Raw genomic sequence first — 16,960 nt, forward strand, 5'->3', positions numbered from 1 at the left:
GTAATGCTTCTCTCTGTTAGAGGTGTGAAGATTTTATCCTACGTGTGATAGGCAGGAGCAAGGTGATGGAATTTTGGGTTTTGGTGAACCCGAATTTATTTAGTGGCACGCATTGAGGGACACTGATTCTGTGCACCTTTTCTTCTGAGCATCTCTTGGATGCAAAGCAGAACCATGCTTAGGTCTGCTTTCCATTACTCTATAGTGAGTAGGAGATATTGGGATTCAGGTTTACCTACCAAAGGAAGTCTCACAATAGAAGGACGTTTCTTTGGAGATAAGGAGGAATTGCATTAGCCAGAGGGCAGTGAATCTGTGGAATTCATTACCATGGACAGCTATGGAGACCAAGTCAATGGATATAATGGATATAGGTTATTGATTAGTAAGGGTGTAGGGGAATCAGGTTGAGAGGGATAGTGGTGCAGCCATATCATATTCTTCTTATGGTCTGTGGTCTTCACTGAAACCAAACTAGTCAACAAACAAGTATCAGGAAAGCAGAGCACAGTGGCTTAATGTAGAAGGATTAAAATACCCAAGGATCAAGGCCATTCAGTGAGGAGGAGGTAGGGTGGGAATCCTGGTTAGAGCAGTCCTGTAAATAGGGATTGAACAATTAGCAGGGCAAATGTAAGCAATAGCAGCCACTCAGCTGTTTGGTTCTTGTAAAATGAGTAATCTGTCAATTCCATTTTACTTAAGACCATAAGATATCAGAGCAGATTTAGGCCATTTGGCCCATCGAGTCTGCTCCGCCATTCCTTCATGGATAATTTATTTTCCCTTTCAACCACATAGTCATTTAAAAGGATAGCACAGAAACAGGCCCTTTGGCCCATCCAGTCCGTGCCAAAACCATTTAATCTTCCTACTCCCATCTGGGACTGGGACCATAGGCCTCTGTACCCCTACTGTTCTTGCACCTCTCCAAGCTTCTCTTCAACGTTGAAATCAAGCTTGCATGCACCATCTGTATTGGCAGCTCATTCCACACTCTGACAACCCTGAGTGAAAAGTTTCCCCTTGTGTTCTCCTTAAACTTTTCACCTTTCACCCTTAACCCATGATATCTGGTTGTAGTCCCACCCAACTCAGCAGAAAACACGTGCTTGCATTTACCCTATCTATCCCCCTTATAATTTTGAATACCTCTATTAAATCTCCTCCCAATCTTCTATGTTCTAAGGAATACAGCCCTAACCTATTTAATCTTTCCTTATAACTCAGGTCCTCCAGACCGGGCAACGACCTTGTAATTTTTCTCTGTATTCTTTCAACCTTGTTTACATCTTTCTGCCTTCTCCCTGAATCCTTTTGTGCCCTGACTAATCAAGATTCTATCAACTTCTGTTTTAAACATACCCAATGACTTTGCCTCCACAGCCACCTGTGGCAATGAATTCCACAGATTCACCACTCCCTGGTTAAAGAAATTCCTTCTTATCTCCATTCTAAATGATGTCCCTCTATTCTGAGGCTGTGTTTTCTGGTCTTAGACTCCTCTACTGTAGGAAGCATTTTCACCACATTCACTCCATCGAGGCCTTTCAACATTCAATAGGCTTCAATGAGGTCCTCCCTTCATTCTTCTGAATTCCAGTGAGTAGAGGCCCAGAGCCATCAAACGCTCTTCATATGACAAGCCTTTCAATTCCAGAATCATTTTTATGAACCTCCATCGAACCCCCTCCAATGTCAGCAAATCCTTTCTAAGATAATGGGCTCGTAACTGCTCACGATGCTCCAAGTGAGGCCTTATCAGTGCTTTTAAAGCCTCAACATTGCATCCTTACTTTTATATTCTGGTCCTCTTGAAATGAATGTTAACATCGTATTTGTTTTCCTCACCACTGACTCAACCTTTAGGGAATCCTGTACAAGTCCCTTTGTGCCTCAGATTTTTGAATTTTCTCTCCATTTAGAAAAGCACATGCTTTTATTTTTTTCTACCAAAGTGTATGACCGTACATTTCCTGACATGGTATATCATCGGCCACTTATCTGCTCTATCTAAGTCCTTATGTAGCTTTCCTGCTTCCTCAAAGCTACCTGCCCCTCCATCTACCTTCATATCATCAGCTTGGTCACAAACCCGTCAATTCTTTGATTCTGTAAACCGTTACACCCTTTCCTAACAAAACTCAATTAATCCCAGTTCTGAAATACTTAACAGCTTTTAAGGGTAGAGATGTTTATATTTCCATGCATAGAAACACTTCCTGATAATCACCTCTAGATTAGAAATTATATTTATTTGTCATACGTACATCAAAACAATGTGAAATATGTTGTTTGCATCAACAAACAACACAATCTGAGGATGTGCAGGGTGGGGCAGACTACAAATGCCATACTTCCAGCACAAACACTGCATGTCCATGCCTTACTAACCCTAACCTATGAGTGTTCAGAAAATAAGAGGAAACCAGAACACCCAGAGGAAACCCATGTGGCCATGGGGAGAACATACAAACAGCGATAAGAATTCTGCTGCAACCTTCTGATCGTTGGTGCTAACCGTTATGCCACTGTACAGCCCAACCTAACATCTAACGTCACCTAACCCTCACAGATATACCCCCTGACAATGTGAAAATAGGTGGAGGAAGCAGTTGGACTTGGACAGATTGGGAGAATGGGTAAAGAAGTAGCAGATGGAATGCAGTGCAGGGAAGTGTATGGTCATGCACATTGGTAGAAGGAATAAAGGGGGAGAAATTCAAAAATCAGAGGTTCAGAGGGACTTGGGGGTCCTTGTACTGATTCTCTAAAGGTTTTCTTGCATGCTGAGTTGGTGGTAAGGAAGCCAAATGCAATGTTAGCATTCATTTCGAGAGGACTAGAATACAAAGGCAAGGATGTGAAGCCGAAGCTTTATAAATCAATGGTCAGCCATTGGGGAAAAGGCAGTGAGGTTGAGAGGGATAATAAATCAGCCATGATGGAATGGTGGAGCAGACTCAATGGACTGAATGGCCTAATTCTGCTCCTGTGTCTTATGGTCTAATCTTCTGTTTCTAAACTTGCAGCTTTAAATTGTTGCATTAAAGAAATTGTATAGTTTAAATTCCCTGGCCAGCATTCAGTCTCCAACTTCCTCAATGAGTGTGATTTATCTGAAGGAAAGGTTTCTGTTTCACATCATTTCTAACTGCAGTAAATGTAGAACAGCGGTCCTGTTTGTTTTTTTTGGCCTAGCCCAGTTGATGTTCCCTCAGCACTGGCCTTCTCTTTCACTTCTGCTGTCCAACTCTGTCACTTTCCTTACCATAAGACCATAAAACGTAGGAGCAGAATTAAGCCATTCAGCCCATCATTCTGCTCCTTCATTCCATCATGGCTGGTTTAATTTTCCTCCTAACTTTGCTCTCCTGCCTTCTCCCTGTAACCTTGGTCACCCTTACTAATCAAGAACCTATCAACCTCTGCCTTAAATATACTTAATGACTTGGTCTCCAAAGCCATCAGTGGCAATGAATTCCACAGATTTACCACCCTTTGTATAAAGGAATTCCTCCTCATCTCCATTTTAAAGAGAAGACCTTGCTTTCAGAGGCTATGCCCTCTGGTCCTAGACTCTCCCACTAAGGGAAATATCCTCTCCACATCTACTCTTTTTTTGGCCTTTCAATATTTGATAGGTTACACTAAAATCCCCCCCTCATTCTCCAGCGAGCACAGACCCAGAGCCATCAAATGTTGCTCAGGTTAATACCTTCACAGGATCATTCTTGTGAATCTCCTTCAATCCACCCCCAATACATCCTTTCTTGGATAAAGAGCCCAAAACTGCTCACGATACTCCAAAGGTTGTCTGACCAGTGCTTTATAAAGCCTCAGCATTGCATCCTTGCTTTTATAATTTAGTCTGTACAATAGTAAACTATTTGGTGGAGAGGCAGGTAGTGTTGAGGAAAAAGGTAGGATGCAGAAGGACTTAGATTAGGAGAGTGGGCAAGAAAGTGGCAAATGAAATACAATTTTGGAAAATGCATGGTTATGCACTTTGGTAGTAGAAATAAACGTGCGGGCTATTTTCTAAACGGAGAAAATCCAGGAATCTGAGATGCAGAGGAATTTGGGAGTCCTTGTGCAGAACACCCTGAAGGTTAACTTGCAGGTTAAGTTGGTGGTGAGGAAGGCAAATGCCATATTAGCATACATTTTAAGAGGTCCAGAATACAAGAGCAAAGATGTGATGCTGAGGCTTAATAAGGCACTGGCGAGGCCTCACCTTGAATATTGTGAACAGTTTTGGGTTCCTCATCTTGAGAGATGTGCTGGCATTGGAGAGGGTCCAGAGGAAGTTCACAAGGATAATTCCAGGAATGAAAGGGTTATCATTCAAGGAAAGTTTGATGGCTCTGGATCTGTACTCGCTGGAATTTAGAAGGATGAGGGGAGATCACATTGAAATCTTTTGAATGTTGAAAGGCCTAGACAGAGTAGATGTGGAAAGGATGTTTCCTATGGTGGGAGAGTCTAGGGCAGGGGTCAGCAACCTTTACCACTGAAAGAGCCACTTGGACCCGTTTCCCACAGAAAAGAAAACACTGGGAGCCGCAAAACCCGTTTGACATTTAAAATGAAATAACACTGCATACAACGTTTTTTTTTGCCTTTATGCTATGTATAAACAAACTATAATGTGTTGCATTTATGAAATTGATGAACTCCTGCAGAGAAAACGAAATTACATTTCTGCATGCAACAAAAACATTTTGAACTCCGAAAAAAAGACGTTGGGTTGAAAGTTACTTTTAAGTAAAATATTCAATGTCTATTTGAGTCCTTCTTGTATTTATGAAAAACGCCGAACTTAAATTTTCCGCCAGCAGCAAACCAAAAATAACGTCAGCCAGCTGTCATCCTGAAAAATGAAAGGACTATTTCACTGAACTATGAAAAAATATGAATATAAGTAAAATAATAGGCAATTAAAATATTTATCATACTTGGTTAATGGGATTTCTGCTCCTGGACCTCAGCGCACAGCGTCTGCACATCAGGGCTGTATGATGTCACCTTCATCTTTACACAGGATCGCAAGCTGTCATCTGTGAGGTTTTCAATATCACTCCATTTGTGTTTCTGAGCAAGAACGGCCTTCTGACGGGCAACATCTTCAAGGTCTGCTGTCAAGCGTCTAAACTTGGACACCCATATGTCTTTGTCGGCTATGTCGGCCAGTTCCATCTCAAGATCAGGTTGACTCACACCTGCCAATGCAGTCGTATTCAGTAGGGAAGGATCGATGCTTAAGGGAGTGACCAGGAAGGATAATGTGTTTTTTTCCTCTCTGAACTCACAGAAGCGTTTCCCAAACGATGTTTGCATTGCGATGATTGCAGAATGTAAATACTCCGAAATTATCATGTCGTGACCTTGTTTGAACTCTCTCAAATTGGGGAAGTGAGACAAAGTGCCTTTCTGTAAATCTCTGGCAAGCACTGTCAACTTGCGCTCGAATGCCAAAACATCCTCCAACATGTGCAGGGCTGTACGTCCTTTCCCCTGAAGAGCTGTGTTCAGCGTGTTCAGGTGCGCTGTCATGTCTACCATGAAGTGTAGCTTTTCCAGCCACTCTGGCTGTTCCAGCTCAGGAAAGGTGAGCCCTTTGCTGCCCAGGAAAGTTTTCACTTCTTCCAGACACGCGACAAAGCGTTTCAGCACCTTCCGTCTGGACAGCCAGCGATAAAAACACGTTGTAGCGGTGTCAGTAAACTGCAGTCAAAGATAGCTTTATTCGAACTAAACAGCCTTGCTTTTAAGCCTCCCTCAACCCAGCCCCCATGGACGCAGATGCTGCAAAAGACGCGTACTCACAAACCCCCGTAGGCTATCTCCCTTAGCCGGAATGCCGGCTAATTGTGAGCCGTTTCGGATGTGGCAGGAAATGTACAAGATCACCATAATTACATTTCAAAAGCTAACAAACTAACATAAAATACATTTTAATTAAATACTGACCAATTATTTCCCAAAGCCACAGGGAGCCGCAGCACAGAGGTGAAAGAGCCACAAATGGCTCGGGAGCCGCAGGTTGCCGACCCCCGGTCTAGGGCAAGAGGGCAAGCCTCAGGATAGAGGGGCATTCATTCAAAACAAGACAGAGATATGGAGCAATTTCTTCAGCCAGAGGGTGGTGAATTTGTGGGTTTTTTTTTGCTACTCGCAGCTATGGAGGCCAGGTCATTGGATGTATTTAAGGCAGAGATTGATAGGTTCTTGATTGGACGTGGCATCAAAGGTTATGGGGAGAAAGCCAAGAAATGGGGTTGAGGAGGAGATAATCAGAATCGGGTTTATTATCACTGGCATGTGACGTAAAATTTGTTAACTTAGCAGCAGCAATACATAATCTAGCAGAGACAGGAAAACAAAAGTAATCATAAATAAAATAAAACATAATAATAAATAAACAAGTCAATTACATAAATTGAATAGATCATTTAAGAATGTGCAAAAACAGAAATTCTGTATATTTAAAAAAGTGAGGTAGTGTCCAAAGCTTCAAAGTCCATTTAGGAATTGGATGGCAGAGGGGAAAAAGCTGTTTCTGAGTGTGTGCCTTCAGGCTTCTGTATCTCCTACCTGATGGTAGCAGTGAGAAAAGGACATGCCCTGGGCGCTGGAGGTCCTTAATAATGGACGCTGCCTTTCTGAGATACCGCTTCCTAAAGATATCCTAGGTACTTTGTAGGCTAGTGCCCAAGATGGAGCTGACTAGATTTACACACAAAGTACACTGCAGATGCTGTGGTCAAATAAGCATGTACAAACAAGCTGGATGAACTCAGCAGGTCGGGCAGCATCCGTTAAAAGGAGCAGTCAACGTTTTGGGCTGAGACCCTTCGTCAGGACGAAAGGAGGGGGCAGGGGCCCTATAAAAACGGCAGGGAGAGGGTGAGGGTGCTTTCCCCTTACATTCCTTCTTCACCTCTCCTGCCTATCCCCTTCCTGCTTCCCCTCCCCCACCCTTTGATCTTTCCTCCAATTGGTTTTTCAACTGGCACATTCCAACCCACTCTCCACTTCTGATCCCTCCATGAGGATTGGTATGTGTTTCTTCGTCTTGCCCTTCCTGAAGTCCACAATCAGCTCTTTTGTCTTACTGACGTTGAGTGCCAAGTTGTTGCTGCGGCACCATTCCACTAGTTGGCATAAAAGGATTAGCCATGATTGAATGACAGAGCAGACTCGATGGGCCAAATGACCTAATTCTGGTCCTATGTTTTATGGTTTTATGGTCTAATATCCCACCTCCATTTTCTCTTTCCTCTCCAAAGCCATAAAATGTATTTAAACTTCCCAAATCCAGTTGCCATCCTGGCCACAAATTCAAAGCAATATGAGCACAGGGCAACAGTGAATTGCTCTGAGATTGAGTGTGATGTATTGCCTTTCCTAACCAACTTGCACCGTCAGTTTCTGATATCACTCCCTCAATGTCTGTAACATTAAATAATTAAGGTTTTGCCATACAGCAGTGACACCGCTTCTTGCCGTGACAGCATCAATCTCTGGATTTACCTAAAGAATATCATCTTCCACTTCAGCATATTGGTGGTGGTGGGGGGGCTTCCTGCTTCATAGATAAACCTTGAGTTCCACTCCCTTCTTAATATCTTCTTTCTTTTGTAGCCAGACTAATACTTTTAGATGTATTTGTTGTTAAGTTTCAATTTATACAGTTGAGGATTGGAACGGCCAAAAGATAATAGTTTTTTGTTTCTGTTACTGACTGACTTAAAGTTTACAATACCAATCAGCCCACAATGCTTCCAGCAGCTGGAAAAAAAGGTGTTGAGAGTGTCATAAAGAAAAGGAATTCTGCAGGTGCTGAAAATCCAGAGCAACACACACAAAATGCTGGTGGAACTCAGCAGTCAGGCAGCATCAAGAATGATAAATAAACAGTCGACATTTCAGACTAAGACCCTTCATCAGGACTGGGAAAGAAGTGCCTCAGTCCAAAGCATCAACTGTTTATTCCTTTCCACAGATGCTGCCTGATGTGCTGAGTTCCTCTATCATTTTGTGTTTGTTATTCTGGAATGAAAGTGTCTCCTCATCTCACTTCACCTCTGATCCTTCTATCAGTTACTTTAAGTCCATGCCCCTGGTTTTTGATTTTCCTTTCATAGGCCATGACCAAAAGACTTAAGAGTACAATTAGGCTATTTGGCCCTTTGAGTCTGCTGTGTCATTGATCATGGCTGAAATATTGTCCCTCTCGATCCCATTGTCCTGCCTTCTCCCTGTAACCTTTGACCCCCCCCCATTGAACAAGAACCTATCAACTTCCACTTTAAATTTTAGACCCTAATACAATTAGGCCATTTGGCCCATCAAGCCTCTCTACCATTCCAAGTAATCTAGAACCTATCAATCTCCGCTTTTAATATACCAAATGATTTGGACTCCACAGCTATCCGTGGCAATAAATTCCAGATTCGCCATCCATTGGTTAAAGAAATTTCTTCTTATCACTGTTCTAAAGAGATGTCCTTTTATTCTGAGGCTGTGCCCTCTGGTGCTAGACTGCCCCTCTATAGGAAACATCTCTCCACAAAAAATTCTATTTAGGCCTTTTAGTATTCAATAAGTTTCACTGAGATCCCTCCTCATTCTAAATTCCAATGAGTACAGGCCCAGAACTATTAAATGCTCCATGTACGTTAACTCTTTCATTCCTCTGATCATTCTTGTGAACTTCCTCTGGACCCTCTTCAATGCCAGCACATCCTTTCTTAGGTTTGGGATCTAAAGCTGCTCACGATGTTCCAAATGTGGTCTTTTCATTTTTTGTTCATACTGCTTGAAGCTGAACTCATCCCTTTCTAAACTTCCTGTCTTATTTTTCATTCTGCCGACTTCAGTAACCTCTCCAGTATTTCCCTCTTCCTTTATCCATACTTTTTCAGGCTGTTGAACCTACCCTACTATTTAGTTTAAAGTCCTATCCACTGCCCTAGTTTTGTGATTTTCTAGGTCCCAGCATGGTTCAGGTGGAGCCCTGTTATCATGCTGTTACCTAAGGATCTCTTGATATTGTAAACTCTGTGCCAGTTAAATGTGATCCTACCTCTAATAATTGTTCATTGCTTAGTCACAAGATTCATATCCTTGCCATCCGAGTGCACTTTGCTCTGAGTACCCAAAAAAGCCACACCTTGCCCAGCTAGAAAATGCTACCTTCCCCCTTGTGTCACTTAACTTTCAGCTAAAATCTCCACCAGATCTGTGCTCAGTTATTCCAGGATGTTCTGGCAAGCCACCTATGTCTCAACATTTAATAGTATTCCATTGCTAGAAACTTGCCAACACCTTTCTCTTACCTCCTGCAGTACCCACAGATCTCCTTTGTGCTGCTGTTGGCTCTGCCTCGCCACTTCTCCTGCCCTCATGTCACTGACCATATTGGAACTTCGTACTGCCCTCTGACTCCTATTACATGCTTTTGATCAGACTGGGTTACATCTTCTCCTTTTTCTCAGTGCCCTGTTTTGTCCGATTACCCCTCTGTGAAAACTTCAGCTGTTTATACATTGAAGCTGTTGTAAAGGTGCTTGTCAATATTGGGATCAAGTGGGAATAGAGCTTACTTTTATTTTTAATTCACTGGTCCTTCTTCTTGATCCCATTTACTGAAATAGTTTGTTCTGATTGCATTTTAATTTGCTAATAATAGTGAAATCTGGCACATTGACCTCTGTTGGCTGGTTCCCCATCATGGAATTGATATCTCTGCTAGTATAAAACACCAAGTTATAATGTTCTCAATAAATAATCTTCCTTATAAGTTCACTATCACACTGGGATGATAACACACCAAAACAAGTATTGTGTTACTTAACAAATGTAAGGTGCTGGTGAGCATCTACACATGGAATTAAATCAATCCTTTAACAACCACCCCACAAGCCTCCATAACCTCACCCATCACCTGGTCTCACCTATCATCTCCCAGCTTGTACACCTCCTCTTTCCTCCCAACTTTCTTATTCTGGCTTCTTTCTCCCCCCCCCCCCCCCCACCCCCACCTCCTTTCCGGTCCTGATAAAGGGTCTTGGCCTGAAACATTAACTGTTTATTTATTTTCATAGATGCTGCCTGAGTTCCTCAGGCATTTTGTGTATGATGCTCAAAATTTCCAGCATCTGCAGATTCTCTTGTGTTTAGTTCTTTACCGAATTGATCAATATGCCTGTAAAAGATTACACAGAACATAGAATAGTACAGCCCATTACAGGCCCTTTGGCCCACAATATTGTGCCGACCCTCAAACCCAGCCTCCCATATAACCCCCACCTTAAATTCCTCCATAAACCTGTCCAATAGTCTCTTAAACTTCACTAGCGTATCTGCCTCCATCACTGACTCAGGTAGTGCATTCCACGCACCAACCACTCTCTGAGTGAAAAACCTTCCTATAATATCCCCCTTGAACTTCCCTCCCCTTACCTTAAAGCCATGTCCTCTTGTACTGAGCAGTGGTGCCCTGGGGAAGAGGCGCTTGCTGTCCACTCTGTCTATACCTCTTAATATCTTGTACACCTCTATCGTGTCTCCTCTCATCCTCCTTCTCTCCAAAGAGTTAAGTCCTAGCTCCCTTAATCTCTGATCATAATCCATGCTCTCTAAACCAGGCAGCATCCTGGTAAATCTCCTCTGTACCCTTTCCAATGCTTCCACATCCTTCCTATATTGAGGCGACCAGAACTGGATACAGTATCCAAGTGTGGCCTAACTAGGGTTTTATAGAACTGCATCATTACATCTCGTCTCTTAAACTCTATCCCTCGAGTTATGAAAGCTAACACCACATAAGCTTTCTTAACTACCCTATCTACCTGTGAGGCAACTTTCAGGGATCTGTGGACATTTACCCCCAGATCCCTCTGCTCCACCTCACTACCAAGTATCCTGCCATTTACTTTGTACTATGCCTTGGAGTTTGTCCTTCCAAAGTGTACCACCTCACACTTCTCCAGGTTGAACACCATCTGCCACTTCTCAGCCCACTTCTGCATCCTATCAATGTCCCTCTGCAATCTTCGACAATCCTCTACACTATCTACAACACCACCAACCTTTGTGTTGTCTGCAAACTTGCCAACCTACCCTTCTACCCCCAGATCCAGGTCATTAATAAAAATCACAAAAAGTAGAGGTCCCAGAACAGATTCTTGTGGGACACCACTAGTCACAACCCTCCAATCTGAATGTACTCCCTCCACCACGACCCTCTGCCTTCTGCAGGCAAGCCAATTCTGAATCCACCTGGCCAAACTTCCCTGGATCCCATGCCTTTTGACTTTCTGAATAAGCCTACCGTGTGGAACCTTGTTAAATGCCTTACTAAAATCCATGTAGATCACATCTACTGCACTACCCTCATCTATATGCCTGGTCACCTCCTCAAAGAATTCAATCAGGCTTGTTAGACACGATCTGCCCTTCACAAAGCCATGCTGACTGTCCCTGATCAGACCATGATTCTCTAGATGCCCATAGATCCTATCTCTTTTTCCAACTGCTTTCCCACCACAGACGTAAGGCTCACTGGTCTATAATTACCTGGACTATCCCTACTAACTTTTTTGAACAAGGGGACAACATTCGCCTCCCTCCAATCTTCCGGTACCATTCCTGTGGACAACGAGGACATAAAGATCCTAGCCAGAGGTTATCTCTTCCCTTGCCTCGTGGAGCAGCCGAGGGAATATTCTGTCAGGCCCCGTGGACTTATCCATCCTAATGTATTTTAACAACTCCAACACCTCCTCTCCCTTAATATCAACATGCTCCAGAACTTCAAACTCACTCATATAGTCCTCACCGTCATTAAGTTCCCTCTCAGTGGTGAATACCGAAGAGAAGTATTCATTGAGGACCTCGCTCACTTCCACAGCCTCCAGGCACATCTTCCCACTTTTATCTCTAATCGGTCCTACCTTCACTCTTGTCATCTTTTTGTTCTTCACATAATTGAAGAATGCCTTGGGGTTTTCCTTTACACTGCTCGCCAAGACCTTCTCATGCCCCCTTCTTGCTCTTTTCAGACCCTTCTTAAGCTCCTTTCTTGCTACCCTTTATTCCTCAATAGACCCATCTGATCCTTGCTTCCTAAACCTCATGTGTGCTGCCTTCTTCCACTTGACTAGATTTTCCACTTCACTTGTCACCCATGGTTCCCTCACCCTACCGTTCTTTATCTTCCTCACTGGGACAAATTTATCCCTAACATCCTGTAAGAGATTCTTAAACATTGACCACATGTCCATAGTACATTTCTCTGCAAAAACATCATCCCAATTCACACCCGCAAGTTCTAGCCTTATAACCTCATAATTTGCCCTTCCCCAATTAAAAATTTTCCTATACTCTCTGATTCTATCCTTTTCCATGATAATGCTAAAGGTCAGGGAGCGGTGATCACTGTCTCCCAGATGCTCACCCACTGACAGATCTATGACCTGACCCAGTTCGTTACCTAATACTAGATCTAGTATGTCATTCCCCCAGTCAGCCTGTCAACATACTGTGACAGGAATCCATCCTGGACACACTTAACAAACTCTGCCCCATCTAAATCCTTGGAACTAATCAAGTGCCAATCAATATTAGGGAGGTTAAAGTCACCCATGATAACAACCCTGTTATTTTTGCACCTTTCCAAAATCCACCTCCCAATCTGCTCCTCGGTATTTCTGCTGCTACCAGGGGGCCTATAGAATACCCCCAGTAGAGTAACTGCTCCCTTCCTGTTCCTGACTTCCACCCATACCAACTCAAAAGAGGATCCTGCTACATTACCCACCCTTTCTGCAGCTGTAATAGTATCCCTGACCAGTAATGCCACCCCTCCTCCCCTTTCCCCCCCTCTTAATCCTTTTAAAGCACTGAAATCCAGGAATATTGAGAATCCATTCCTGCCCTGGTGCCAGCCAAGTCTCCGTAATGGCCACTACATCATAATTCGATGTATGTATCCAAGCTCTCAGTTCATCACCTTTGTTCCTGATGCTTCTTGCATTGAAGTACACACACTTTAGCCCTTCTACCTTACTGCCTTTATACCCTTTACTCTGCTACTCTTTCCTCAAAGCCTCTCCATATGTTAGATCTGGCTTTACTCCATGCACTTCTTTCACTGCTCTATCGCTCAGGGTCCCATCCCCCTTGCATTTTAGTTTAAACCCTCCTGAACCATGCTAGCAAACCTACCAGCAAGGATATTGCTCCCCCTCAAGTTCAGGTGCAACCCATCCAATCTGTACAGGTCCCACTTTCCCCAGAAGAGATCCCAATGGTCCAAAAATCAAAAACCCTTCCCCCTGCAACAACTCCTCAGCCACGCATTCAACTGCCATCTCTTCCAATTCTTACTATCACTATCACGTAGTACTGGCAGCAATCCTGAGAACGCCACCCTTGAGGTCCTGTTCTCAGCCTTCTGCCTAGTTCCTGAAACTCACATTTCAGGACCTCATCCCTCTTCCTGCCTATGTCGTTGGTCCTAACATGTATCACGACTTCTGGTTGCTTTCCCTCTCGTAACAGTATGTCATGCACCTGGTCAGAGACATCCCGGACCCTGGCTCCCGGGAGGCCACAAACCATGTGGGTTTCCTTCTCAAGTCCACAAAATCTCCTGTCTGCTCCCCTGATTATAGAGTCTGCAATGATGACAGCTCTCCTCTTCTTCATCCCAATCTTCTGCACCACTGGATCAGACTCGGTGCCAGAGGCCCTGCCACCGTGGCTCACACCTGGTTGGTCGTCCTCACCAACAGCATCCAGGATGATAAACTTATTACTCAGGGGAATGGCTACAGGGGTGCTCTGCACTACCTGTCTACTCTCCTTCGCTCTCCCCCCTTGGACTGTATTACTGTATTAATTACGTATTAATAATCTTCTGTAGGGATATATATTTTATTAAAATAGTGCTCATCTAAATTTGAATGAATTCCTTCCCAGAAGACCCTGCACATGCCATCATTTTCACTCTGGTCAAAAGTGAAAGATATTGTTAGCATTACATTGTTGTGAAGCAGTTAATTCACCTGAAGGAACACAATTCAGTGCCAAGGTGACCTTGTATGTTGGCGAACCTCAGGAGTCCATGCTGGTACTTGTACCATCTGGGAACGTTGCAGTGCAGGGCTTGGAAAATAAACCTCCAGTCCAGCACTGGAAATACCACCTCTGAACCCTGCGCATGGACTCATGCCACAGAAGGAGCCAAACAGGTCGTTATGTCTGTGCTGTTGTTGAACTCTTAATGGTTAGCACTTCCCCAACACTTCTTTTAAAAAAAATCTCCTTTTTAAATGTAAGTTTTTTGTATTAAGAGTTATAGGTGGAGCTGCTTTGTGCTTACCAGATTTTTAAATTTGTATTATCCATCTACCAATGATAACAAATTTTCTTGATTTTACAACCACACCATTTCAAAATCTTTTTATCAAACAATGAATGTTTCCAACTGTTTCTGTTATTCTCCTCTCCCCCTACAAATTGAATGCTGCCTGAAGTATGAGCAGTCTAAAAGCATCCAAGAGACTCTGAATAAAAGTACACATTGAAGCTCTGATTTCTGACTATTGATTTTCTTTCTTGCAGGTCTTATCTTGTTTAGTACAGATCGCTTCAGTCCGGAGATCACTATTTAACAACGCAGAGCGGGCAAAATTCCTGTCTCACTTAGTGGATGGTGTGAAGAGGGTGTTAGAAAACCCACAGGTGATGAACAGTTGATTGATAATTTCTTACAGTACAGGTGCGGGAGTAGAAACAGCACAGTGAATTTTCTTATTAAGTCTGGAATCCCAAGAGCCTGTTTATGATGTATACTATGTTCAGGATACATTGTGAGTTGCATATTAGCCACTTGAGAACAAGAATAGTGATTGTATGTTAAGAAGGAAGAAAAATATAATTGAAAGAGCTGTTGTTGGCTGCCAGTATGGGCAAAGCTCTTGGCACAATCTCTACTTTCAGTGAAATGGAAGGGAAGAAACAATTCTGGGTTTTTACACCTGGGAGACGGAAATCCTCAAAAATAAAAGGAGGGGCTGAGTGGTACATACCTTTAGCTGAAACCTGTTTAGTTCAGATTCATTACTTTGGTGTCACATTTCTCTCCTAATGGTGTCTGATATTGGGGGTAAAGATACTACAGATGTTGAAACCCTGAAATAAAAACAGAAAAAAATTCAACCAAAATAAGAAAAAAAGTCAGGAATAGATTTAGGTTATTTGACCCTTCCCAGCCCCATTCTTTTGCCTTTTCCCATAAGCTTTGATGCCTTTACTATTCTAGAACCTAGCACCCTCCACTTTAAATATACTCAATGATCTGGCCTTCGCAGCCGTCTGTGGCAGTGAATTCTACAGATTCATTACTCTCTGACTAAAGAATTTCCTTTTCATTTCTGTTTTAAAGGGACATTCCTCTATTATGAGACTGTGCCCTCGGTCCTAGACTCCCCCTTCATAGGAAACACCCTCTCCACTTTATCTAGGTTTCTCAGTATTCAGTTGGTTTCATTCTTAGCAAGCAGGTAATTTTACTTTTTCTCACAATAATGTGTCTGCCATGACTCAACGGTACTTATATCCCTGGACTGCAAAATTCTAGCAAGTATCTAACCACTAGGCCTAAATCATAAGCATTTAAAGATCGCATGGATGAACTACAACAATTGTTCATCCCAGTTTGGCAAAAGAATAAACCAGGGAAGGTAGTGCACCCGTGGTTGACAAGGGAAATTAGGAATAGTATCAAGTCCAAAGAAGAAACACACAAATTAGCAAAAAAAAGCGGCACTCCTGAGGACAGGGAGAAATTCAGAGACCAGCAGAGGAGGACAAAGGCTTAATTAGGAAAGGGAAAAAAGATTATGAGAGAAAGCTGGCAGGGAACATAAAAGCTGACCGTAAAAGCTTTTATAGATACGTGAAAAGAAAAAGATTGGTCAAGACAAATATAGGTCCTTTACAATCAGAAACAGGTGAATTGATCATAGGGAACAAAGACATGGCAGACCAATTGAATAACTACTTTGGTTCTGTCTTCACTAAGGAGGACATAAATAATCTTCCGGAAATAGTAAGGGACCGAGTGTCTAGTGAGATGGAGGGACTGAGGGAAATACATATTAGTAGGGAAGTGGTGTTAGGTAAATTGAAGGGATTAAAGGCAGGTAAATCCCCAGGGCCAGATGGTCTGCATCGCAGAGTGCTTAAGGAAGTAGCCCAAAAAAATAGTGGATGCATTAGTGATAAGTTTTCAAAAGGGATTGGAGGGTGGCTAATGTAACCCCACTTTGTAAAAAAGGAGGGAGAGAGAAACCAGGGAATTATAGACCGGTTAGTCTGACATCGGTGGTGGGGAAAATGCTAGAGTCGGTTATCAAAGATGTGATAACAGCACATTTGGAAAGAGGTGAAATCATTGGACAAAGTCAGCATGGATTTGTGAAGGGAAAATCATGTCTGACGAATCTTATAGAATTTTTTGAAGATGTAACTGGTAGAGTAGATCAGGGAGAACCAGTGGATGTGGTATATTTAGATTTTCAAAAGACTTTTGACAAGGTCCCACACAGGAGATTCGTGTGCAAACTTAAAGCACACAGTATTGGGGGTATGGTATTGATGTGGATAGAGAATTGGTTGGCAGACAGGAAGCAAAGAGTGGGAGTAAACAGGACCTTTTCAGAATGGCAGGCAGTGACTAGTGGGGTACCGCAAGGCTCAGTGCTGGGACCCCAGTTGTTTACAATATATATTAATGATTTAGACAAGGGAATTAAATGCAGCATCTCCAAGTTTGCGGATGACACAAAGCTGTGTTAGCTGTGAGGAAGATGCTAAGAGGATGCAGGGTGACTTGGATAGGTTAGGTGAGTGGGCAAATTCATGGCAGATGCAATTTAATGTG

General features: G+C 42.9%; 1 protein-coding gene across 3 annotated transcripts in view; it reads left to right on the forward strand.

Moving 5' to 3' along the window:
• The window catches only part of xpo7 (exportin 7), a 193,386-nt gene that overhangs the window by 82,828 nt on the left and 93,598 nt on the right, over positions 1 to 16,960 (forward strand). For all 3 annotated transcript variants that reach the window (XM_059959530.1, XM_059959646.1, XM_059959588.1), the window contains one exon: positions 14,638 to 14,757. In XM_059959530.1, the coding sequence (XP_059815513.1) occupies positions 14,638 to 14,757 (120 nt within the window). The remainder of the gene's footprint in view (positions 1 to 14,637; positions 14,758 to 16,960) is intronic.

Source organism: Hypanus sabinus, chromosome 1 (assembly GCF_030144855.1).
Source record: "Hypanus sabinus isolate sHypSab1 chromosome 1, sHypSab1.hap1, whole genome shotgun sequence".
In the NCBI taxonomy this organism is placed as follows: Eukaryota; Metazoa; Chordata; class Chondrichthyes; order Myliobatiformes; family Dasyatidae; genus Hypanus; species Hypanus sabinus.